General features: G+C 31.3%; 2 protein-coding genes and 1 non-coding gene across 6 annotated transcripts; 2 read left to right on the forward strand and 1 right to left on the reverse strand.

Moving 5' to 3' along the window:
• Positions 1–3,619: 3,619 nt before the first annotated feature.
• On the forward strand, positions 3,620–8,403 carry LOC120085627 (sodium/calcium exchanger NCL). The gene is made up of 7 exons (XM_039041722.1): positions 3,620–4,226; positions 5,289–5,474; positions 6,186–6,367; positions 6,916–7,061; positions 7,154–7,430; positions 7,507–7,815; positions 7,940–8,403. Exons 1-7 carry the CDS (start codon positions 3,812–3,814, stop codon positions 8,186–8,188), a joined length of 1,764 nt encoding a protein of 587 aa, XP_038897650.1. The 5' UTR covers positions 3,620–3,811; the 3' UTR covers positions 8,189–8,403.
• A 1,294-nt stretch (positions 8,404–9,697) lies between these two features.
• On the reverse strand, positions 9,698–12,348 carry LOC120085628. 4 transcript variants are annotated; one of them, XM_039041724.1, is made up of 6 exons: positions 12,120–12,346; positions 10,921–11,904; positions 10,682–10,801; positions 10,417–10,565; positions 10,134–10,335; positions 9,698–10,044 (listed from the first exon to the last, which is right to left on the reverse strand). In XM_039041724.1, exons 2-6 carry the CDS (start codon positions 11,563–11,565, stop codon positions 9,892–9,894), a joined length of 1,269 nt encoding a protein of 422 aa, XP_038897652.1. In that variant the 5' UTR covers positions 11,566–11,904; positions 12,120–12,346; the 3' UTR covers positions 9,698–9,891. The 4 variants fall into 4 exon arrangements, with proteins under 4 accessions (XP_038897652.1, XP_038897654.1, XP_038897651.1 ...); XM_039041726.1 differs by having other exon boundaries at positions 10,134–10,377; positions 10,417–10,559; positions 10,921–12,348; XM_039041723.1 differs by having other exon boundaries at positions 10,921–12,346.
• Positions 12,349–21,063: 8,715 nt separating this feature from the next.
• On the forward strand, positions 21,064–21,137 carry TRNAI-UAU. Its single transcript has one exon. It is a non-coding gene; the product is annotated as a tRNA-Ile (tRNA).
• The last annotated feature ends 4,248 nt before the right edge of the window (positions 21,138–25,385 follow it).

The following is a 25,385-nucleotide window of genomic DNA, read 5'->3' on the forward strand; positions in this document are numbered from 1 at the left end:
ACGTTCTCCCATGTCGCCTTTAAGTTTCTAAGTTTGAGTCTTGCTTGGACAACCATCAACAATTGTAAATTTATACATTTTGAGATATTAAAATGAAATAAAATCAAAAGTTTCATAATTAGAATAAAATTAATTTTTTTTTTTTTTTTTTAACAACAGTTACTATGATGGAGGACGGATCCTCCAACCTCAAGAAAGAAATTGCATGCTAATTACCAATAAGTTAAGATCAAGTTGATACTTTTTTAGTAAAATAATAAGGGAGATAAAAGATCAAACCTTCAACCTCAAGGAAGAGAGTTGTTGATTACTGCAAGATTAAACTATTTTCTTTTTCTATTTTTTCATTGTTTTTAAAAAATAAAGAACAAGATCAATTCTTCCACCACCCTGTTGCTACAGTTACACTTGCTCCCACATTTTTTTAGTACAATCAAGTCGAGAGATTCAAACCACATACCAGTTGTTATTAGCACATACTATTTGAGCTACACTTGTTTTGATGGTGGATTGGTTGGGTTGGGTTGAAGAACTTTTTAGACCCAACCTAATTTTTTTATTGTAAATTTCTCAACCTAAATAACCATTATTAAAAAATGAACCCAATCCCTAAATAACTCAATCAAAAAAATGAACCCAACCCCCAAATAACTCAACCCAGCCATGAAATATTTGGGTTTGGTTAGTTCGGGTTACTCGGGTCATGTATTTAAAATTTTATTCTAAAAAGAAGTAAAATGTAAATACGTAAAAATATAATTTAATTATTTTCATAGGTTGAATTAAGATTAACAACTCAATTTCTATTTATATATTAAAAATTTCTTTGAAGATTTTCTTTTCAAAGTGTTAGAAAACTATTATTAAGAGTTGTTAGAGAATAAAAATAAAGAAATTAAATAAATCTAAAATCAATATATATGTATAAATAAGGGAAATTATTTCAAATGGTAGAACTATTGAAAATATTTACAAGATATAACAAAATTTAAAAATATCAATGATAGACGTTGATAGACACTGATAAACTTCTATCCGTACCTATCAACATTCATCATTGATAGTTCTAAAATTTTGCTATATTTTGTAAATATTTTGGTTCATTTTTCTATATTTAAAAACAACCCTATTAATAATTATATTATATTTTAAAGTTAATAATAAGTTTAAGTTGGATCGAGTTATATTATGTGAACCAACTACGAAGCACAAATACTTCATGTGAAGCGAAGAAGCCGTATCAGACATGTATCAGATACTATACTTTGAGATACTTCCCAGACACGTATCTAACACGCGATTTGACGTATCTATACTTCCAGATACTTCTCAGATACATATCTGACATGCGATTTGACGTATCTATTTCTATGCGTACTTTTTTTTTAAAGAAAAAAGACAAGTAACTCATCTAATCTTTTCCAATCTAAAATTAGGCAACCTATTTAAAAAGCTCACTACTTGAGTCCAAAACTAAAAAGGAAAAAAAAATAACGGACCGAACCCTAGACTAGAATCATCCAATTCATTTCCACATTTGAGTCCCCACAAAGTCACCAAAATATAAACCATTTGGATATCTTCAACAATAAGTTATTCGTTTATCTTCATACTTCTCGCTCTAATCTTCTTCTTCTTTGCAATATGAGTCACTTTTATATTGCATTTTATTAACTATTGTACTTCAACATTTTAGATGTTGTTTTTTTTGTATTGTATTTCAGTGTTTGTATTATATTTTTTTTGCTATTGTTATTAACTTGTATGCTAAATTTATCTATATCCTAGATTTTTTTTTAAAGAAAAAAAATGTATCTTCATCATATAAGTATCCTCGTTTTTTAGAAATATATATATATATTAAAAAACTATATAAAAAATGACGTATCCTTAGACGTATCCGTATCTTAGTTTTTTAGAAATTGACGGCTCGCCGTATCCGATCGTATCTATATCGTGTAGCCGTATCTGTGTCTATGCTTCATAGCCAATAAATCAACTCAATTCATAAAAGTTCATTTATTTGAAATCAATCCAACTTAAATAAGTTGATATACTAACCCAAAATGTAAAGATTGGATTCGATTGATCGATTTTTTGGATCATTCAATTTTTTGACTCCCTAATTTTAAATGTTTTCTCCTAACAAAGACAATAGGTTTTTTTTTTTTTTCATTTTTCTACTAAATGCCCAATTACTGCTTCCAAGAATCTCCAATATTGAGGCAATTAAAATTTTAATTGACTAAATTATTGCATATGACTTGTCAGTCCCAGTGGACCATTCCAAGTATGGAAATATCTTATCTTATAATCGTTGAAAAATAACAACTTCCAATAATTTTGGTTGAATATGAAAGCTCTTACCATCTGATGAACAGCCCAATAATGTTATTCATTTATTTGGCAGGTAAATATTTAAATTCTAAGTCATCAAATGTTTGAAACCATACATAATGACTTGAATATCAAACTCTAAGATAAATTAGAGCATAGGTTAAATAATATCAATAACGATTTTAGCGTCATTTTAAAAATTACATCCTTTGAATATCTTTTCTAATATTAGATTTTTAGAGATATTTATCATACAACTTAGAGGGATTGAAACTTTCTATTGTGATTTAAATCACGTCTCTTCTACTTATTTATTATCTTCTTTGACTTGAAATATACGTTAACCTCCAATTATCAACAAATAAACCGTTCTATATGAAATCCAGGAAAGGAATAAGGTCTTTATTATTTTCTTTTTCTTTTTTTTATTTATTTTTTATTTTTTTGAAAAATATGTTTTGATCCTTTAGTTTTGAGACTAATTTCTACAAGGTCCACAAGTTTCAATATTTTATAGTTTACCCTCAAATTTCTACTAATGTTTACTTTTAGCCTTTGTCGATTAATTTAAAATAATTAATTTTAATAATGATGTAAAAATAGTGAAAAATTAATCTATCTATTTAAAATTAATTAATAAATATTGTCACCAAATATGGAAATAAGTATTTAATTCTTTTTTTAAAAAATAGTAAGTATTTAGCAACAACAAAAAAAAAGGGTTAAAAATATAAATTACGAAACCTAAAAACAAAAAGAAATAAAAGTGAAAAGTGAAATATAAAGATAAAGATGAAATACCATCTATCTTTAAAATAATAATTTATATTTTACTCGTTAAGTTATGCTCGAGTTGATTTGATATAAAGTTTCATTCGATTTCTAAGTTCCTCACCTAAAAATAAAATAAAACTTTATTGTAAATTATTTTGGATTGAGTTGTGTTTTTTCCAAACTATTTGATTCTTGCAGTAAAGAGAATTTTTACTTTATAGTTTATATAATCAAAGTAAGGCTAAAATATTTATTATATGTATACATCTTTAAATTTTACCTCTCTCAACTTTTATAAAAATTAAAAATAAATAGATAATCTAAAAATGACTATTTGACTGTGATCCAAGTTCTCAGTACTACACTATTTCATTTATTGATTGAAATTCCAAAGAATTTATAATTTGAAAATATTTTTAGTAAAAGAGTTTTTTTTTTTTTTTTTCTTTTTTTCTTATTTTAAATAAATGATGGGGAAATTGTGAGACGAATTTTATTATTGTTAATATTATATAACGAAATTCCTTCATCTTCCTCACAGAGAGGATCGTTCTCTCAGCGACGTGGATCCCAACGGTACAAGTCGAATCTCTCTGTGTCACAATCCAACCAATCCTTCTTTTAAGCTACACCCACCATTTTCTTCCTTACACCCACTTCTTCTCTCTCGCCGGACCTCCAGATTTTGCCTCAAAAAACCATGTCCTCATCTCCTCTGCATCTCCTCTTCTTCCTCTTCTTCCTCATCCTCTGTTCCCAATCCCATAGCTCCCGCCTCGCTTCCATTTCTTCCCTCACTTCCTCCTCCTCCTCCGATCTAGTCTCCGATGGCGTCAATGAATTGCAGGAACCCCCATATCTGCATCTCAATACACTATCTTCATTCTCTGCACCAGAGGAGGAGTCTTGCGAGCAGTCTTATGGGTTTCTTCCCTGTACCACCACTGCTTTGGGGAATCTCTTTTTGATCATCGTTTATGGATATTTGATGTTCTTAGCTGCTAAGTACTTGTCTACTGGAAGCGAGCTCCTGTTGGAGATCTTGGGACCTGGAATTGTGGGGGGATTGTTCCTTCCTGCGCTTGGTGCTCTTCCTGATGCTATGCTGATTCTCGGTACTTGTTGCTTCTTTCAATTTCTCTTCTTTATTTCTTTTGCACTTTAATGAGTTTTGACCTGTAATCGAAATGTCCTGCGAAATCAAATGGTGTGGTCCATACGTTTTCTCGAAAACTTGATCGTTTTATTTGTGAATTTGAGGCGTGGTTCTGTTTTTTATGATCCAGGCGAAGGCTATATGGTTTAGTAAATCGGGTAGGGGTCTGTGGAAAATAAGTGATAGATCTATATTTTACTTTCATTTTTCATTTGTTCATTTCCCCATGAACTGTTTGATCGCAGAAACTGAATCAGATTTTACATAAACGCGGTGGAAATATCATTAAAATTGTGAAATGTATGGTCGGTTTTGTTTTCTTTTTTTCTTGGCTACTTTTTCTAGAAAAAGTTTCGGTAATTGACCCCCAAAAGTTTCATAAATGGTTTGAGTATTATAAAATAAAGGTGGGGGTGCTTGTTGTTGATGTTCTATTTGCTGTTATGCCTCTACTTTGGTTTTGCTTGGGTTGGGCATCTCTTTGCTTTTGCTATAACTCACTTTTGTGGCTATTCGTTGGTTCAAACTTTATCGTACTTCAATTTTTGCTACTTTGATACCTTGTCGGTTAGAGCTCAACATCAAGAACCTGAACGATTCTCATCTCTTTTTCTTGGATGTCATCTTTTCAAAAGCTCAGCCATTAGTCCCAAACTGGGCTCTATTTATTCGAAAATTTCAGTTTAGCCATTTTTCCCTATGTTTTCAAAATGGACCATCCTTTTCTTTAGCGGTTTTTAAATGATGGGTTATGTAATCCTTAACTCCATATTTTTTGGGTTTATATTTTTTGTTGACATTTTTTTTCTGGGCTAATAGATATCTAGACTTTCACCAATGGAAGTTTGATTAAATGAACTTATTAGAATATGAAAGGTGATAAAAAGCACCGAGTTTCTAAGTTTGAATTGGCCCCTTTCGTTCGAATGTTTATTGTTTTGATTCTCTCTTGTTCCATTTTGTTAGTGACAAATGACAGATATGATAAAACTAAAACCCTCTAATCTTCTCCTTTCTATAGTTTCTGGTCTTGCAGGAAGTGCTGAAGTTGCACAAAGCCAAGTCTCCGTTGGAATGGGCCTGCTAGCTGGTTCAACTGTCATGCTTCTTACACTGATCTGGGGTACATGTGTGATTGTTGGGAAGTGTGACCTTCAAGATTCAGTTGCCATAGATTCACAGGATACAAAAGGGTTTAGCTTGACTGGTATGTCATTTTGTCTTGGTTATATTCAACTGTTATATATTGCCATATGTTTTCTTTAATACTTTTGCACCAGAAGAAATTCCAAGGTGTCTGTTTGTGTTCCTATATGTCTTTGTTTTTCAAAGCTTAGACCTTTTGATCAATAGTACACACTTTATGTCAGTTGAACTTTGCTCATTTTAGCGGATGATCAAGACTTACAAAAAAAAAAAAAAGAGGACATTTTGAGTAGTATTAAAGGTGTTATGTGAGTTTTGTCATTGACCACAGGCAACTTCTATAGTTTTAGTCGTGACTTGTGACGATGGCAATTTCTCGTGTTATCTACTCTTCCTATCGTATAGAAACTGAAGATTAGATAATCTTGGTGAAGATATTTGCAAGCGTCAATTAAAGTAAACTTACGTAGTCTTACATGTTGGGCGACCCCAGTTTTTCATCTCAAGAACATACCTAAAGCTGTTAGTGCGTGGTTGCATCTTAATGCTTCATCTTTGCACTTCCAATTGATTTCGTTCTGAGGGTCAACTCTCGGTCACTGTTCCATTTGATCACACTTGGTATTGTGTCAGCTGAATTGGTTTTGAATTTCCGTATGTTATATGGTTTTATATATATAAGATATATTCTATCAATTGCCTAGTAAAAGTTCTGTTCTTCATCTGCATATAGTCGATGCATAAATTTACGTTGGAATTTTTTCTATGACAGAATCTGGAGTCAGTACTGATATCTGGACCAGCTATGCTGCCAGGATTATGGTTATATCTGTTTTTCCATTTTTAATAGTTCAACTTCCACAAATGCTCAATTCAACATCAGGAAGGCACTTGGCAGTGTTGATTGCTCTTATTATCTCCGTTTCAATGTTCATTATCTATTGCCTTTACCAGGTGCCTTTTCTTTCTTTTACAGTTTACCCAAAATTTTATTTTCATTTTTTGGAATTTGTTGTCCACACAATATCGGAAAATTAAAAGACCCACAATTACAGATTACCATGTTTTAAAGATAAATGCTAACTTGAATAAGCTTACCTTCCATTCAAACATGCCAAATTCGGTGAGCAAGAAACATATGTAGCCATTCTAATAATCTTCCAGAGTCCAAAAGTTATAGCTGCAATGGAAGGGTCAAGACCTTCACAACGTGTTGGCGTACACTTTGTTCTAGACCCTGTTAAACCCTTTCTGTAGAGGGTTTGTTTCTGGGTGCTTGTTTTTTTGTATGCCCTTGCATTCTTTTATTTTTTTCCAATGAAAGTTGTTTATATATATATATTATATATATAACCTGATGTAGACCTTGATTAAATGATAAGACATTTAGTTCCTTTTATCTTGATTTGTTGCCGTTGCCGTTTTTTTCTTTTCTCATTTATTGATGTTTGACATTGTACCTCAATTATATCCTACTTCATGAGGTGAGAAAATTTCTTCAGGTCTTCCAACCATGGATTCAAAGGAGGAAACTTGCCTTTGTCAAGCACAAGCATGTTATATTTGGACTTTTAAGACATTTAAAACAGCAATCACTTGGAAGACTCCTGAGAGAAAATGGGGAGCCAGATAAAGAAATAATAGACAAGTTCGTTGGAACAAAAAGTTCAATTGTTCATTTTTATCATCGCCTTTTTATTTTACCAGATGCTGATAGTTTCTCAATGAACATAACGACAGGTTATTTTCAAGCATTGATGAGAACAAGGATGGACTACTTTCCGCTTCTGAACTGAGAGCACTAATTGTTGGCATTCAGTTTGAGGAGATCGACTTAGATCATGATGACGCTGTTAACAAAATAATGAATGACTTTGATACTTCTCGTGATTCCCATGTTAATGCAACTGAGTTTGGCAATGGAATCATTAGGTGGCTTACTCAAGTACAAGGTTCAAGACCTGGCAAAGGTGATGATGGTCCTCACACAATGAAGTACCTGCATAACTTTCATCAAGTAAGTTGTAATCTGTTCGCTTTTCCTTTTAATTTTTAAGGTCGCTTTTCTGAAGCATGCCCCAATGTATCTACAGGAAACAAAGAGAGAGCATGATTTGCTGGATGTCGGGGAACAGAGCGATGAGGTCGTAGAGGGAGTGGAGGAGGGCAAGGGGGTCTTGATCAAAGCTATACTCTTCTTGTTACTTGGAACTGCCATTGCTGCTGCCTTTGCTGACCCTTTGGTTGACGTCGTACATAACTTCTCCAATGCGACTAGCATTCCCGCATTCTTTATTTCATTTATCGCTCTTCCATTAGCAACCAACTCCAGTGAAGCAGTCTCTGCTATAATCTTTGCAAGCCGTGATAAGCGAAAAACTGCCTCATTAACATTTTCTGAGGTTTGTTCTCTTTTATACTTAACATTTCATTTCTTTACCCATAGTTCATTTATGCTGAGGACTGGTAGAAAAGAAAATAGGAAGGACTTGGAATATGATTGATCTCTAAGCTTTCATGGTGCAGCTATATGGAGCAGTGACAATGAACAATGTCCTCTGCCTATCAGTCTTCTTGGCTCTTGTTTACGTGAGAGGATTGGTTTGGAACTTTTCATCTGAAGTGCTGGTCATTCTCGTCGTTACGATTATAATGGGAGTTCTCGGTAGCTTCCGAACTGCCTTCCCACTCTGGACAGCTCTGGTGGCTCTCCTTCTCTACCCCCTGTCTCTTGTGCTGGTCTATGTTCTTGATTATGTCTTTGGTTGGTCATAGATCAGTTGGTGTTTTGAGTTATATTCAGGGGGTTTGTTCATTTATATTTTCGGATATCTTTGCACATACTCTCTGCTGAGGCTATGTTATACAACTACTGTTCTGCTCTACTTAATTTGCTTCATTCTTGTGTTGGTATGATGTAGCAAGTAAAGTAAAATAATGAGCATAATCTATTCCTGAAATAATCAATTTCAAATCATAATTCTCACAAGTCAACTACTAAGGTATAAATATCTAATGAACAAGTTAGAACATGGTGAACTCTTTAAGAATTGTGTGTTTCTTTTACTTATTATGTTAAATCTTGTTAATTACAAGTGATATTATATATTTGAAAATCACTCTCAAACATGCTCAAAGTTTTTATAATGATTTTTCTTTTTCTCTCTTTTCTGATGTTCAATAGGGAATGAAATCTTTTCAAAAAGAAACCATTTGTTGAAGGAAATATCACCTAATCTCTTAATGAAACTTTCTTTCTTAAATTTTAAGGTCGATTCAACTATTTCTAGTTTCTTGGGGGGGAAAGTACCAAAAACTTTCAAACCCTATTTAAAACCATTTTGAATTTCTGTGTTTTTTAAAAGGAAAATACCACAGGTGATCATTTTCTGTTTCAACATACCTGAGAACTGTTTTTAGTTTTTCTTTTTCTTTCTTTCCTTCTTTTTCTTTTCTTTTAATTATTATTATTATTATTATTATTATTTTAAAAAGTACAGACATGATAGAAGAGGCAAATATTCGTTTCAAGAGGGAAAAAAATAGTAGAAAGAAGGTAGGAGTTATATGTGAAAAAAATTAAGAGAATTTGTAGAGAAAAAAGTCGAGAAATTTAAGGAATAATTGTAGTGATGACCTAAAAATTAGGTCAAAAATGCAAAGTAACCCAATATTATTTTTTATTTTTTTTTTATTTTTTATTTTTTTTTAAAAAAAAAGCCAAATGATGATGTCATAGATAAGTAAAATTACGTTAGACCGCATCGTCTTCTTTTTCTTCTAGATCGAAGACGGCCACACCTCCAACGTTGCAACACACGACAACTCCGACGCAACAAATTTCAAGTATAGCAAGATCACAAAGTGCGGATGGAACAAGACCAAGAACAAGACCAAACACGAGCGAGCGAGACAATAGATCTGTGAGAGAGGAACGATGGAGGGAGAGTATGAGAGCAAGAGGTCATTCCACGTGCCCGATAGTATTGTTTTGATAATTTCACCCAAATTTGATATTGGGTCATTTGACATTTTCTTAAAATTCGGGTGTTCGATATTTTGGTCTCAATTTTTGGATCAGGTTTAGAACAGGAAAAAGAAATGGTAAAGAGAGAAAAGTAAGAAAAAGAAAGGGAGATCAGAATTTTAAATCTAGTTTTAGATTGATTCTTTCTTCTTCTTCTTCTTTTTTTTGTTTTGTTTTTTTTTTTTTTTTTAATTTTGAATCTGAATCATCAAAACTGTGGTTTGCAGAAATGTAAAACCAAAAAACCAAAAACAGAAAAAGCAACAAAGAAACCAACTTCAGGCTAAAATTTTGGGTTTCTTACACGAAACTGCATAATTTAAACCTACTTAATTTAAGCAAAAACAGAGCTTGTAAAAGGGTTGGTAACATACAGGTTCTGTAGCAATGGGGATTTCTAAGATATGAACACAAAGCACTGTGGGTACAAGATAACATTAGGCTGTAGCTTCTACAACTTCAAATCTAAATCAAGTCTTTCTCCTACTTCCCCATTGCACTTGTTCATAGAAATGGCAGTTTCTTTCCCAGTTTTCACCTCTGCTGGTGGGAGGAAGCTGTAGAAAGGCTGCTTTTTGGCCAATCCGACAGGTTTCAATCCTCCCTTCGAAATATCAAACAAAAAAGAAAAGTAATTCAGCAAAAGACAGAACACCAAAGCAATCTAAACCATTATGCACTCTCATATCTCACCTGAAAAGGATGCAGTTCCGAATCGGAATCCATAAGATTCTGCAGAAGAGGATAAGTTGGAGGACATTTGACAATACTAGAGCTTGGACATGATGTCCAACAAGTAGCAAGCGAAGCAAGGGTAAGGAAGTTTCCATTAAAATCGTCATCTTTGATGTTTTCCAAGGAACTTGGTGCAGATAAGCTCCGCACATGATCCTCTCTGCATATTGAAAAAATATTCTTGGCAACTATGACTTTATATCTAAAGCATATTGAGCATGATCAAATCAGACTGTCTTACCGAAAACTCAGTGCGCTTCCATTGCCGTGCAATGTTGAATCATCGGATCTATTTGGAACATTGAAGGAAGAATGGTTGTAATCGAACATCGGTTCAGTTGGATTGTCTGGAGAAAAGCGGGGCAATCTATTCATGCCAAACATCTGTAACTACATAATTTACACAATCATTCACATATTTTGACACATACAGCATTTTTCAGTGGTGCTTGAATTCTTTACATAATCATAATGAAAATAAATCCAAGTAAAGTAATTGAACTCACCTTCTCTTCCTTGTCTGCCCAGATGGTTGAGTAGTTTCCATAACAATAGCTTTGGTTTGAAGGGGGCTCTATCTGGACATTTAGACCAGAAGACAGTGAAGTTGTTGATGACAGATTCACCTGCAAGTTCCATTAATCAAATTGGTCTCTTATTCAAAAGCACGAAGTTTGTTTTAAGAAGTATTAAATAGGCATTCAAAAAAAAAAAAAAAGAAAAGAAAAGAAAACTCATGCATTACCAGCGGAGAAGGTGCTTGATTTTGCTGTGCTCTTTGGAGTTCGTTGGAAGGCCCGCCAGGGTTAGTTTCATAAGGGAAATCAAAATTCGAACGAAATGCCAAACCGGGATCAACCCCGTAATTTTCCTTCTCAAGATAGTATTCACAAGAACTCTGCCATTTGATAGCATTTCCTTGCTCCAAAATTGTAACTGCAGACAACCCAGTTTCAGATCCACCACTATTTGCTTGATCCACCAATGGAACAGTGAAAGAATCTTTAACATCCATGTTTAAAACAGGCAAAGGTGGCCCAAACATTGAGGTGGAAGAGGAGAGATTCACCGGAGGTGGTGAAAGGAATGACGGCGACCGGTTCGATTGACGAAAACTAGGAACCGGTAAAGACAAATAAGAGGAGGATTTGGTTGGTGACAATGGAGAAGAGGATGAGAAAATTGCAGGAGCTGCATCATTCTTCTGTTGTTCCTCTAATCTAATCTTCTCAAGCTGTGCAACACCAAGTCCTCTTTGTGGAACTTTCTTAGGCTTGGGTTTTAGTTTCTTAGAAGAAGATCTACCACTAATACCACCAATTGTCCCAAAACTTCCAAATCTATTATTATAACACCTCTGTTTTTGCTCCTCGTCTCCCATTCCTATCATCTTCCATCTAGACTTCAAAACAGAAACCAGTATTCCAACACACCCTAGTTTCTAAACAAGGTTATTCCACTACTATAACTAAAAGCCCAGCAACAATACATCTAAAGCAAACTCACTATTTCCACTTAACAAAGCATAGGGAACTCTCAACAAACAAAACCCAAATGGGGAAAAACGAGAAACGAGCAATAAAAACCCAATAAAACTGAGAAATCTATGGACAAAATATAGAGCGAGCGGAGCTACCAAAGCGAAATGAACAAAAAAAAAAAAAAAAGAGGAAAAAAAGATTAAACAAACAGAGAGCGAATTAGATTCTTCTCAAATCCAGTTGCATGTCTGAGAGAAATGAAGGGGAAAAAAAATCAAATCAGTCGAAGATCAAGAACAAGAAAAATAAAAGATCAAACATTAAGATTAGATTACAATACAAAGTGAGGATTTTTGGAAACGATTAAGTCGCCAAAATCGTCGCTCTACTCCTCATTTCATTCCTAGACCGACTCTTGTGAAAATGAAATCACTCTTTTCTGTGTGTGTGATCCATTACTTACAAATACAATTTGTTTGTGGGTTCCTTTCCATGTAAATCTAAAACCCATATTTGAGATATTTCTCTCTCTGAAATTATGGATTTTAGTTCCAAAAAGAGCTCAAGGCCAAGCTAACTTTACAACCCAATTCATCTTTTTAGGTTTGGGTTTGTTTTTGTTTTCTTTCATATGGGGAATGATCTTTTAGAATCCAAATTGTGGGCTCCTCCTCCTTTTATAGCTCTTCTTTCAACATTTGTATGCAATGCAATTCATCTCTTTCTCTCCTTCATACCCTTACCTTTTATAGTCCTCAATCTTTACCCATCTCTCTATTAACTCATCCCAACATTTAATCTACCTACTTAACTTTTAAAACCGTTCTTGATTTTGTGTCTAATAAATTTGTAAAATAAATTTAATCAATTTATTTTAATTTTTAAAATACTCATTTTCGTTCCTGCAAATTTCTCTATTTAATTTTGTGGAGTTTGGGGCGAAGATTTCCACAAAAAATTTGTTGAAATAGGGTCCCATCAGAAATTTTTCTTGAAATGTTTTTTTTAAAAAAGAAAAAAAGAAAAAAAAAAACAATTAACTTAAATTACCACTATAGAAAAAATTTAATTAAAAAGTTAAATTCCCATTTTTATTTAAATTAATTAATTCAATTTTCCAAGTTAGATAAGTTTGAATTGGACATTTCAATTTAATGATATGTTCAGTTAAATGGCAGTGAATCAAAAATTTTATATAGGTGAACACCATGTAATAAAAAAAGGTAAAGAAAAATATAAAAAGTATTCATAGCTTTGTAAATTAGCTAATTTAATACATATTATAGTTGTCCTCTACAAGATTTCATGTTTTGAAATCAATCCATGATGACTTTCTATATAACTTATCCAACAAATTTTTCTTTATATATGCTTTAAGACAATTATTCATTTGTTGATTTCTCTCTTATTTGATTATACAATCAAGTCCTATTGATTTTTGTATAAATCTTAATCGAGAAAATTTAATTTATATATTAATCAATTCATAAATTGTAGTTATTAAACCAAAATCTGTGGCTAATTTTTGTAATTTGATTTTCGCATAAAATCTATTGGAGATATATTTTTCTTTTTTGAAAATAATGACTCTATAGTCTCTATCGTTGTTTTCTTTTTAAAATATCTCTCCATATTTATTTAGAGTTAATTATATAAAAGTAATAACAATGACAGTATTATGCTTTATTACATAAATTTTCAAAAAAAAATTCAATACATAGATTTTAAAATATAAAAACTAAAAAATTGAGAAAAACTTATATGATATTTATATCTTGGCGTGTGACAACAAATTATTTTGTAGCTTTTAACATTGAAATTGTGTAAAATATAGGAAAAAGGTATAATCTTTTTTGGAGTTTCCAGCACTAGATTTGCAATTACATTTTGGATCTCCCTCAATTTAGTTTTGTTTTACTAGAATTCAACAATCAATATATTATTTCCTCTCCCAAAATCCCCCAAAAAAAAATTATATTTTTTTTTACAGTTTCTTTTATCAGGGGTGAGTCCCCAAGGAAAAATTAAAAAAAATAAAAATAAATAAACATCTCTATCTAAAAGTTTCAACGTTTATTAGATATAAAATTAAAAGTTAAAGAATTTAGGAGACATTTTTTAAAGTTCAAAAACATATTAGACATAAATTCAAAGTTCATAGATTTAGTTGGCACAAATTAGTTTTTTCTTTTACAGTGTTTTTTTTACTTAAAACAAATCTTAAAAATTAAATGATTAAATTGTAATTTAACCTATATTTTTAAGCATTTATGCTTTTTACAAGAAAAAAAAAACAGCTCAATAACTGTTGAGAATCCCACATTAGAAAATTCAAAGAGGATTCACACTGCTTATAAGATAGATAGGCTACTCATTTTATTCGCCAAATGATTTTGAGAATGAGCCCTCTATCAAATATGGTATTAGAGTCCATAAAGTACAAATGGGTATTGTCGATCCAATAAGAAGAAATTGTAATCCAATCAAGAATGGTGAACCCAAAAGAGACAATATCTTATTCAGAATCTCACATTAGAAAAACCAAAGGGATTCACACTTTCTATAAGATAGATGAACTCTATAATATCAAAATCTTGAAAGGTATTATGATTTTATGTTATCAAAATATAAAACACTTGTGAAGTTTTTAGCTTTAAGTGCTAAAATGAGCATAGTTCAACGGATTCATTTTTTTTTATCATTGGTTCAAATTCCTATATCTCATATATTGGATGATTGACTCAAATGCACGAAGATAGTTCTAATCCCTCTCTCTAAATATATATATAAACCTCAAATCAAGTTTTCATTTTTTTTATTTGTATCATAAAACCAAGGGGTTTCATTTTTTTATTTGTATTATAATATCAAAATCCTGAGGAGTATTATGATTTTATTTGTATTATATTTTAAATTTTATTATGTTTTTTCTCCGCAATATATATATACATTCGGACCATTTTTGTCTTCTTTTGCCTCCTTCCATCATAAAGAAGTCCTCATTTCATCTTCACCCAAAAGAAATTCATCTTCCCCAAGCCCTCATTTTATCTTCACCCAAAACAAAATTTCCTTCATTTCTGCCACCTTCTTTATTTATTTTCAAATACCGATCATCTTCTACCTTCATTTCCACCTTCATATTATTAATTTGTTTCAATGTAGTATTTTATTTGATAAGTTGATATATTTTTGTTATTCAACAAAGAATTAAGTTTTTGATAACTTTTACTGATTTTTTTAATGTTTATTTTGTTTACAGTGGATATTATATTGAACAAAAGTTTCACAAACCATTATTCAAACTTTTTTTTGGTAAGGGGCAATATTTTTCTTTTAATAAGTTGATATATTTTTTTATAGTGGATTATCATAAGGGAGAATTACATGTAATTAACATTGTGTTATATATATTGGGGTTAAGTATTAAAAATAACTCTAATAAATATAATAAACTTTAATGTAGTCCGCTTTACTGCTGGTTGGTATGTCTTCTTTGGTTTTTATCTACTTCTTTAAAAATAATTACCTTGCAATTTTGTTGCTACTTTGGTAGTTTTTTTTGGAGGATGAAAAAAATTATTGAGGTGATTTTAAATGGAATCAAACAAAAATAGCTACCAAATCAACAACGAAAATGTCAAAATTAATTTATGTGGAAAGAAACTTTGAATATAAAATACAACATCTAAAATGGCATGGAAAATCTTCCTAACATGTGTATGTCCATCCTAAATTATTTAAAACATGCATATAAATGTAGATCACTTCCCATATTTTGCAAGAAGCAAATCAAAATAAACCCTACCTATTATTCTTGGGAAAAAATTGTAAACAACTCACACCTTGTTCTAAAAGTATAAATTTTCTAACCAAGTCTATCCAAATGAAATCGCTAACAATGGTTGAAGTTTGAAAAAGAATTCAATGTGAGTCTTCGTATGCTTCGTTATTATCGTTGTCGTCAAAGCAAATCTTGAAAAGTTTAGAATATTTGACTATAATTTTGAAAATATTACATCATAGTCTCAAATTATTTACGTTTAAACATATAAAAAAGTCATTAATAAAAAAAAATATTACATAGTAAAAATAATGTTTTTTTTTCATACTTTTAGTAAAAATAATCTAACTCAAATTTTTTAAAATAAAAAATTATCTTTAATTCACGTTCAAAGAAAATTTTAACGAAATCTAAAAATAGGTATTTAAATATATTTTTAATGGAAAAAATAAATCTTTTTAAATGTAAAATTTATATTTAAATCTTTTTAATTTTGCCAAAATTTTAAAATTTATTAGTAGTTTTTAATATAAAATTAAGAATATGTTCCTAATGGGAAAAAAAATAGTGATATTACTTTATTTTGTAGAGAAAAGAAAAAAAGCTAAAACGAATTAAAGAAAGAATTTAAAGTTAATAGTGGCATTAGATTTAAACTAAAACATTTTATTTTATAACGGATTAATTGGAGAATTTGTTTTACGTTTTATTTCTGAAATGAAACAAAAATGTAAAATGTCCATAATTTTGTATTGATTTTTTTTTTTACCGTGACTATTATTTCTGAGAAAACTCAACAATCAAGTCATTTAAATGTTATATATATATAATTATTTACTATTATTTGAAATGATGTATTGATTGTTGAATATTAAATGTTTGAATGTTAATATTAATTTTATTGTTAGTAATATTGTATTGTTATTGTTATGTTTATTGTTTATCTAGTCAATTTATTTTGAATTATTCACCTTAATATTGTAAATTTTATGATGATTAAAGAACAAAGATTCATGTCAATATAAAAGAATATTTATCATTGATTTATAGTCAAATGATGATGCATGTCTTAGTAACAATATTTATCATGATTTTGTACCTACTTTTTATTATTATTTTGTTTGAAGGTAGTTATTATTTTTTAAAAAAACATTCTTTTATTTTTACATATTTTAAAAAAAAATAATAATAACACATTAATATAGTTGGCCTAATATATACTTACATAATAAGATAAATATCAGATTGCATTGGCCAAACTACGATGGACGTTGTGGAATTTTATGTTATATGCATGGAGACACACACTTTCCACATGTTGCATGGAGAGTGTACAATTACACTTAAAGATGTAGTCATCCAATTTGGACTCCCAATTAATGGAAGACCATTGATCGGGTCTCTAAATTATGACTGAGAACAACTTTGTGCCCTTAGGCATAACCACAAATGACGCCGTTCTTAAGGGAGGCCATCTAAGCCTGTCATGGTTAATTGATCAATTTAACAACTTCGCCCATCTACCAGACCATGCAGATGAAGAGGACCTGCAACGATATGCTCAAGTATATATTCTCACGTTGATTGGAGGATTGATATTTTATGACAAATCCAATAGCAGAGTGCACATGATGTATCTTCTTCTCTTGGTAGATTTTGATGTTGCCAAGATTTACAGTTGGGGCGCTGGTTGTCTTGCATGATTGTATAAGCAACTATGCAATGGTGCAGTTATAGATGGAAAAGACATTGCAGGCCCACTTTTATTGCTACAAATTTGGGCATGGGACCGATTTCCTCTTCTAGCGTCTTGACGGCTCCATAGATACGAGACACAACTTAGGTGACAGACCACTTGCAATAAGGTAAGCATATTTACCTCATTATTGTTGTGTTCATTATGAAATATTAATAGCTAAAATTCAACTTGTGATTATTGTAGATGGAATGACAACTTTTCTGTAATTAGAGCACTGACGCATGTTCTAATACAATATAGACACATATTAGATACACATGTGTCTAATCAGGTAATATTTTATTCATTTTATTCATTCATATATCATATATTCATAATATTTCGATCTTCTGGTTAATTCATATTTTGACACATATGCATGCAGATTATTTGGGAGTCATATAATCATCTTATCCAACTATTGTTGTCATACTGTCTCGATGGTAATGAGATACGAACATTCAGATGTCCACTCATATGCTTCTTCGTTGTGGAGTGGCATCACCCAGATCGTGTGATGTGTTAATTTGAGATGTTGCAACAAATTCCTCAACCTTGCAACACAGACGTCCGACTTCATTCACATGATCTAAGGGGTAGGCATGAGCAAGACTGGATTGCATATTTGGCTCGTCAAATTTCAATCTGGGAAAATCGACAGAGTTTGGTTGTTAATGGACCTTCTATTAACAACGGTGTAGGTACCAAGCCTAGATATATTGAATGGTATTCCATTGTGAGGAGGCGGTACATAACTAAAGTAGGAGCATCCTATCACTTGTCGGTATGAGTTTATTATTTATTAGGATTGATTGATTTTATTTCTTCATTGCACACCAAAATAAATTTTAAAGTCATTAATTTGTTATTCAATTCTTTTTCAGGTCGAGCTTCCAAATTTGCTATTATCTGCTCAAAGGGTCTTGCATAGACTCACCTCAATATATCGAGTGCGAAATTTCGATGGTGATGTTCCAATGGAAGAACAAGGTGATCCAACAAGACATGAGGATGTTCCTATTCGACCTAATGTTCAGAATGAATATCCAATAACGCCACTCAATCATTTTACACATACTTCCATGATGTCCTCTCCCTCAACATTTGAATTTTTTCCAACAACCCTCAGTACACTAAGTATAAAAGAAGGACAAACTTCACATGTCCATCCAAATGTCCATGACCAGTATGTGACATATCGACAACGTAGTGAGGGTCTACACTTTGCAGAGGAAAGTCAACCATCAAGTATAAGAGGGTGTGGCGATCGTGGACACTATGTCACTCAACATGATCGATCTAGGCGTAATAGAGAATCTTCTTCCAATCGTGAATAAAGAACATTGTACCTATGATTAAATTTATTAATGAAATTCAATTACGAAAATGCACTTGCAGTCGACAACACATCCTAAATAACCTTGAATATTATTTACAATAGTTGAAAGTTAATATCTATATTTTTGCATAAGTTTCTAATAACTTTAAACAAAAACAATAATTTGAAATTAAAAATTAATATTGAGTATATAAAATCAATCATAGAAATTTCTTAACCTCAAAATAACATTATTGTTTATACTGTTAAAAAACTAGTAATATTACTATCAGAATAAAAAAACGAGATTAGTGAAATAGTTGATTTTAGGTAACAATGATTTAGAATTAAATAAATGAAATATTATTAACCATAAAAAAAACATAAGTAATGAAAGAGTTGGGTTTCGGGTTGTTAAAAGAATTTTAAAGAAAATAAAAGCAAAAATATTTTATTATTTTTTTTTTTTAGGAATGCGTCTCTTCAAAAGACGCATCTTTTTTTTTAAAAAAAAACGTATTCAATCCGAGAAAAAAAAATATTATCGAAGAGATGCATTTGGAGACAAAAAAAAAAAAAAGACCCTATTTTCCCTAAAGAAGTTCAAACGACCCATTTTTCTCTATTAAGTTTCAAAATCTCCCCACAAATCTAAATAACCCCAATACAGGGTGGTGGGCGTACTTTTAAAACAAAAAATTAATTATTATATTATAGAAAATCTAATTTATCACTAATTTGAAAGTTCTAATATCATACCTAAGAGATACCTGTCTTCAAAAAAATATTTGAAATCTTACTCTACACCAAACTAAAATTTATGTATTATGTAACATTTATGCTCAGTTGATAACTATTTGGTTTTGAGTTTTTTAAAAATTATGTTTATTTAATTGTCTTCTCACAAATTTTTCTCATGATTACATATTTTCTATGTAGACATATTAGAGTTCTTAGTCAAATTTCAAAAACAAAAACAAGTTTTTTAAAATTATTTTTTTAATTTTCAAAATTCGACTTTAATTTTAAGAAAACACCCCTACAATGTGAAAATGCAACATTAAACTAATAAATGGAAATGGTGTGTGGATGCTTAATATTCAAAAATCAAAACAAAAAACTACATTGTGCTTTATTTTTTTAAAAAAAGTTTTAAATGTCACAAAAAATTGTAAACTTAAGTATCTACTCAATACAAAATTAAAAATTTAAGGATTTATTGCACACTTTAAAGTCTAGGGGCCTGGCATAATTCTAATTTTACCTTATTTGGATTATACCATTAACATATAATCATAGATCTGCCATTGGTTTAGACTTTTTCATGCATTTTTTAGGTTGTTCCAAAGAATGTCATACCAAATGTCCCTTTATAACTTATTATGTGTATATTTATATATAGGATCGAACGCTTTGATCTTGCAACGGAAGCAATAGAATTGAATGCTTTAATTTTTTTTTAGAGTAAAAAAAAAAGTAAATCGGTTAAGCATAAGATAAACATATCTTTGTAGACACGTAGTTGCAGTAAGATGTTTCTTCAAATGATGTTCTCTTCTTTCTCTCTATGACTTTGGCAAGAATCTGGTTTGTAGGAGTCTCCTTTGAAAGATATGAAGGAATTAGGGAGGGAGAGTTCCTAAAGAACTATCCTCTATATTTTGTTAGAGAATTTTATGCGGAATAATTATATCTATGAGGACTCTCTAAGGACCTTTATATAAGCCTTAATTAGATTAAATCTTATCTAATTAGGATAAACCTATTTAATTATATTATCTATTTTAAAATTTGATCATATTAATTATAATTATAAATATCTATTTCAATATCTCACATTAAAATGTTCAATTATTTGAATTTATTAATTCTCCTATTATATATTTTTAATTTGAACTTCATTCGAATTAAACGAATCATATTCAAATGCATTAATTCTCCCATATTATATAGTTCTAATTTGAATCTCATTCAACTTAACTCTATAACAATATACTTATTATATTAGTAGTAATATTAACTATATCCAATACAATAAATATATTTTCTTTCTTAAATATAAAGATCTTAAGTTTTCTTTCAATATATTTGATCCTTGTTAATTTGTGCTAAGGTAGCAAAGGAACCATATAAACTTATAAATTTTTATTATATCAATAATAGTATTAATTGTATCCAATACAATGAATATTTTCCTTCTTAGATTTAAACATTTTAAATTTTTTTTCAATATATTTGATCCATGCTCAATAACTTTTATTTTATTTTATCTGAAATAATGAAAAAAAAATAAAACAACACTACATATGCAATGTTAAATATATAATTAATTAGTTTAATAATTAATGAGTAATATCATTTCAATTCGAAATAAATTAGTAGAAATAAAGATGAATTACTACATCCAAGGGTTCTGTAGCTCAGTTGGTTAGAGTGTTATTCTAATAAGCCGAAGATCGCAGTTCGAGTTCTGGCAGGACCAACTGATTTCTAGATTTGTTTTATTAAAACCTCCTTCAAATGTATTTTTCTTTTTCTAACATCTAAAAAACCTGACATATTAAACGGGTCCCGTAGCTCAGTTGGTTAGAGCGTTGGTCTTATGAGCCGAAGGTCGCGGGTTCGAGCCCCGCCGGGACCATCTAATTTTTTATTGTGTCTTGTCTTTTATCCAAACAAGATGCCCAGCAAGACGCCATCAGTGAGTAACTGTAAAGTATAATGTGTCGAGAATATCCTTGGCAATACCAAACTTGGAAAATTATCTACAACTTCATGTTGATTTTTTTATGGAAAATGACATCTCTTAAAATGAAGATGCTAGGAACATGTAATTGAAAGAGCAAATAACGAGCAACATTCAAAATATGTTGATGTTTTCTCTCGATAACAGGGTTTTGTTTCGGACGAGTATCATAGGAATGTTGATGTAGAACTCCTTTAGTAGTGAAAAAATCAGTAAAAGCAAGTTCTGAGCATTATCAGACCGAAAATTTTTAATAGATGCATTAAATTGATTCTCAATGAGTTTGAAGAAACATGGAACAAGTGTTAAAGCAACCGACTTTTGTTTCATAAAAAAGACCCATGTATATCGAGAGTGATCATCAACAAGTGTTAGAAAGTATCGATAACTAGAATGCATAGGATTCTGATACAGTCCTCAAATATCACAGTGAGATATGAAAGATAATCTTTTTTGCTTTGCAAGGGGACAAATCATACAAGTAGTAGAATTATTATTCTGAAATTTAATTGGTAAAACATTTTGCAAGGCAGATAAGTGTTTGTGAGAGGAATGACCCATTCGATTATGCCAAAGGTTAGTATTCTTTATATGAGAAACAAAATAACACATAGAAATAGAAAAACTATCAGTTGATTTGTTTGAACTGATCTGCAACTTATAAAGTCCCTGCCAAACATCAACCTTCTCAATCATCTTCATGGTTGACATGTTCTAAATAATGCAGGAATTCCCAAGAAACCTAAAAACAATTGACTGATCAGTAATTAAGGCACTTATAGAAATCAGATTATAGTGAAAATTAGGAACAAACAAAATATTTCGGAGCATAAGGTGAGAATCAATTTGAATATCACCAATAAAATCCACACCAATACGAGACTGATTAGGCAAAGTAACACACATTCCAGACACAAGCATGAGATGGGAGAAAAGATCTCGACAAGAACAAATATGTGTAGCAGCACTAGAATCGAGTATCCAAGATGTAGAAGCAGCAGATAAAGAAGAAACAGAATATGTACCTGCTACATGAGAAGTGATAACATCAGAATCAGAAGTAGTCTTGGCTTTTGTTAGATGTGTCTGAACAAGACTCACTAGACTTTGACATTGTTCTGCCGTAAAACCAGGAATAGAATTAAAAGAATTTGCAGAGTAAGATTCGGGCTTAGTTGAGATATTCTCCTGAATTTTGTATCCATGAGGAAAACCATGTAACTTATAACATTTCTCAACAGTATGACCTGAAATGTTACAATAGGTACAAATCGGACAATCTTTCTTCTTAGAATTAGAAGAAGTTGATGAGGAACGAGCATTTGAATTAACAGTAGAAGAAACATAAGAGGAAGAGTTCTTCAGTAAAAGAGTTGTAGCAAACGAAAAAATGGATGAGGAGAAAGGTGCAACACGTTATTCAACTTCTTAAGCAACAAGAGAAAAAGCTCGTTGTAAAGAAGGCTCAGGTTCCATTTGAAGGAACTCGTTTTTTAAAGAGATCCTTGAGCAAAAGTGGATCGTCCAAATTCCATTAATTGTTGAAAACATAATTTATAGTAAACATACCGTAGATATGCATTTAAAGTTAAAGTACAACAACTTCTTGAAGACATTCTTCGAGAACTTCTCGAACCAAACAGATCGGACACTACCACAAAGAGCCTTTACATTCTCGGGGTGAGAATCCAAGAGTGGTGGGCTCTAACTATTTTGGTTAGGATGGATAGTTTAGGTGGAGGAAGGAGATTGAAAGAACACACAGGACTTTTCTGCAATTCTCAATCGTTTAGCAAGCTAAAAAACGTTAGTCGTTCAGGAAGAAAAATAAAACAAATTTTCTTCTATTCCTCTTGCAACAAAAACAATAACCACCCATTAAGGTGGTTGTAGAGAAAAGAGGGAAGTTATTATTCAAATAATATAAATAAATATGATAACTAACTTATCATATTATATTTATATTAAATTATATGTTATATCAAATATAACATATAACCTATAGTTTTAATATTGTATCATATACAATATAAACTATAGTTTCTTTTCTCTATTTTATAGAATTTAATATAAATCATATTTATATTAAATTTAACAACTATGAATCACATTCATAGAAAATATATTTGAAAATATAATGTATCAAATATATTATAACAATTATATCATATATAATTGAAACAATTTAATTATATCATATATAATTAAATCATTCTTATTAATTTGAACAATCTGAATTAACCCAAAAACTGATTCTCAACTAAATCCTTTTGAGCTACCAAGGGGACCTTATGGACCTGTAGCTTGAAACTCCAATGGTTTATGAATAATTAACTAAACTTTTTAATTACATTATTCACCATCCGTTAACTATCGGGCACTCCACTAAAGATCGACAGCTGCACTCTTTGCACTATAGATATGTTTCTGCGTTCATTGGATATAACCAATCAACAGTATGATGACCCTTCATAAATTGCTCGTAAGTAAAGTTAGGCCAAATTACCGTCTTGTCCCTATAGTTACATCTAACTTCTTGTACCATTGATCTCTCTAATGAACAATAGATTATAGTCCTACTATGACTACACCTCTCGAGTCAGGAGAGGATGTGACACCACATTGTTCAAGACCCAGAATTAGCTCTTAAGGGAGCAATTTATCTACTTACCCCTGCTTCGGGGAATGAGTGAATTCCATCTTGTGTAGTTGTGTAGTTGTGTTCCCAACTCCTCAATCAAACGAATCTCTAAAATGGTAGGCTTGTTGAGTCGGCGGTGTGGCCACTCTCACCCATACAAATCAAATGACTGCCCTTATAGGCAGGAGTTCACAACTCACTCAGGATTCATGTCATGTTACCTATGGTCATCCTGGTGAAATGTAAGTCTCTATTATGAACGGTGTTATATAATAAGACTAAACATTTTGTGGTCTAGTTTTATACAAACTCCTTTGTATAGAATATTACTACTCGCATGTCTAATGCATGAATGATCAGGATCAGATTATTTGTAGCACTTTACAATAATTGTAACACCTACAAAGCGGGTCATACTCATAATGTCACCAGGATAAGATACTCAGCCTTATCAATATACTACAGACCATTTAGGTTATCACTCAAACATGACCCACCTATATGTCTCTACATACATGTTTAAGTTACAATGATAACCTTGGACGTTAGTTTATTGGTTTGTGGTTAATGCAACTAAAATATCACATATTTTATAAACAAAGTGAATAAAATATCATATATTATTAATCACATAAGAGTTTATTCATACAAAGTTTACAAACTATAGGGCATTACGAGATTTATGACATCAACCCCAACACCATTAACAGAAGATGTGTCCGAATTTGACTAAAAGAATCATTCGATCCCATGAGAAAAGTCATTACGTGCTCTATTTGAAAATAGTTAACCAAATCTTTAACTCGTCCACAGGTATAATGACCACAAGTACATGAAGGACGGTAAGAAGCAAGTTCATTCCACAACGTTTTCATTTTTGCAAAGTAGGTCGTAATAGAGAATTGATCTTGAGAAAGAGTCGATAACTCACGACGAAGTTGGAAGATCCGAGGTCTGTTCTTACGTTGATGTCGCCGTTGAAGATCAACCCAAATAGCCCGTGTTGAATCAGAGATGTTAACACTCGCAGATATCTCCTTCGAGAGAGAATTGAGAATCCATGCCATAACTACATTGTTACAAATAATCCACGAATTCCGCAAATCTCCATCAGGTTTGGACAAACTTTCATCAACAAATCCAAGTTTGTTCTTGACCGTGAGCCCTAGAATCATAGTACAACTCCATGAAGTATAGTTAGACTTTGTCGGAAAATCTAAGACGAGGACAAGATTTGTGCTGTCAGAGTGATGGAGAAAATAAGGATTCAAACATTGATCAAGAACTGAGGAAGAAGATGAAGAGTTTGCCTTCAATGTTGAAGCAAAAGGGTTATCGGGAAGGTCGGTCATGGAGAAAAGGGAGAAAATTCTGAAAACCCTTGAGAGAGACTGAAAACATCTGATACCAAACTCAGGGTAACTTAAAATTATGCCTCGAATATTTATTAATGAATTGGCACAATAAATAGGCGATCAAAATACATGTGGCATAACCAGAAA

Source organism: Benincasa hispida, chromosome 9 (assembly GCF_009727055.1).
Source record: "Benincasa hispida cultivar B227 chromosome 9, ASM972705v1, whole genome shotgun sequence".
Classification (NCBI taxonomy): domain Eukaryota; kingdom Viridiplantae; phylum Streptophyta; class Magnoliopsida; order Cucurbitales; family Cucurbitaceae; genus Benincasa; species Benincasa hispida.

Coding starts and splice junctions, on each gene's coding strand:
- LOC120085628 (XM_039041726.1), bottom strand. CDS start 11,565: ATGATAGGAATGGGAGACGAGGAGCAAAAACAGAGGTGTTATAATAAT. Junction 10,802..10,920: donor ATCAAGCACCTTCTCCGCTG/GTAATGCATGAG, acceptor TGGAACTTGCAG/GTGAATCTGTCATCAACAAC. Junction 10,378..10,416: donor GGAAGCGCACTGAGTTTTCG/GTAAGACAGTCT, acceptor AATATGCTTTAG/ATATAAAGTCATAGTTGCCA.
- LOC120085627 (XM_039041722.1), top strand. CDS start 3,812: ATGTCCTCATCTCCTCTGCATCTCCTCTTCTTCCTCTTCTTCCTCATC. Junction 6,368..6,915: donor TTATCTATTGCCTTTACCAG/GTGCCTTTTCTT, acceptor AAATTTCTTCAG/GTCTTCCAACCATGGATTCA. Junction 7,062..7,153: donor GATAAAGAAATAATAGACAA/GTTCGTTGGAAC, acceptor ACATAACGACAG/GTTATTTTCAAGCATTGATG.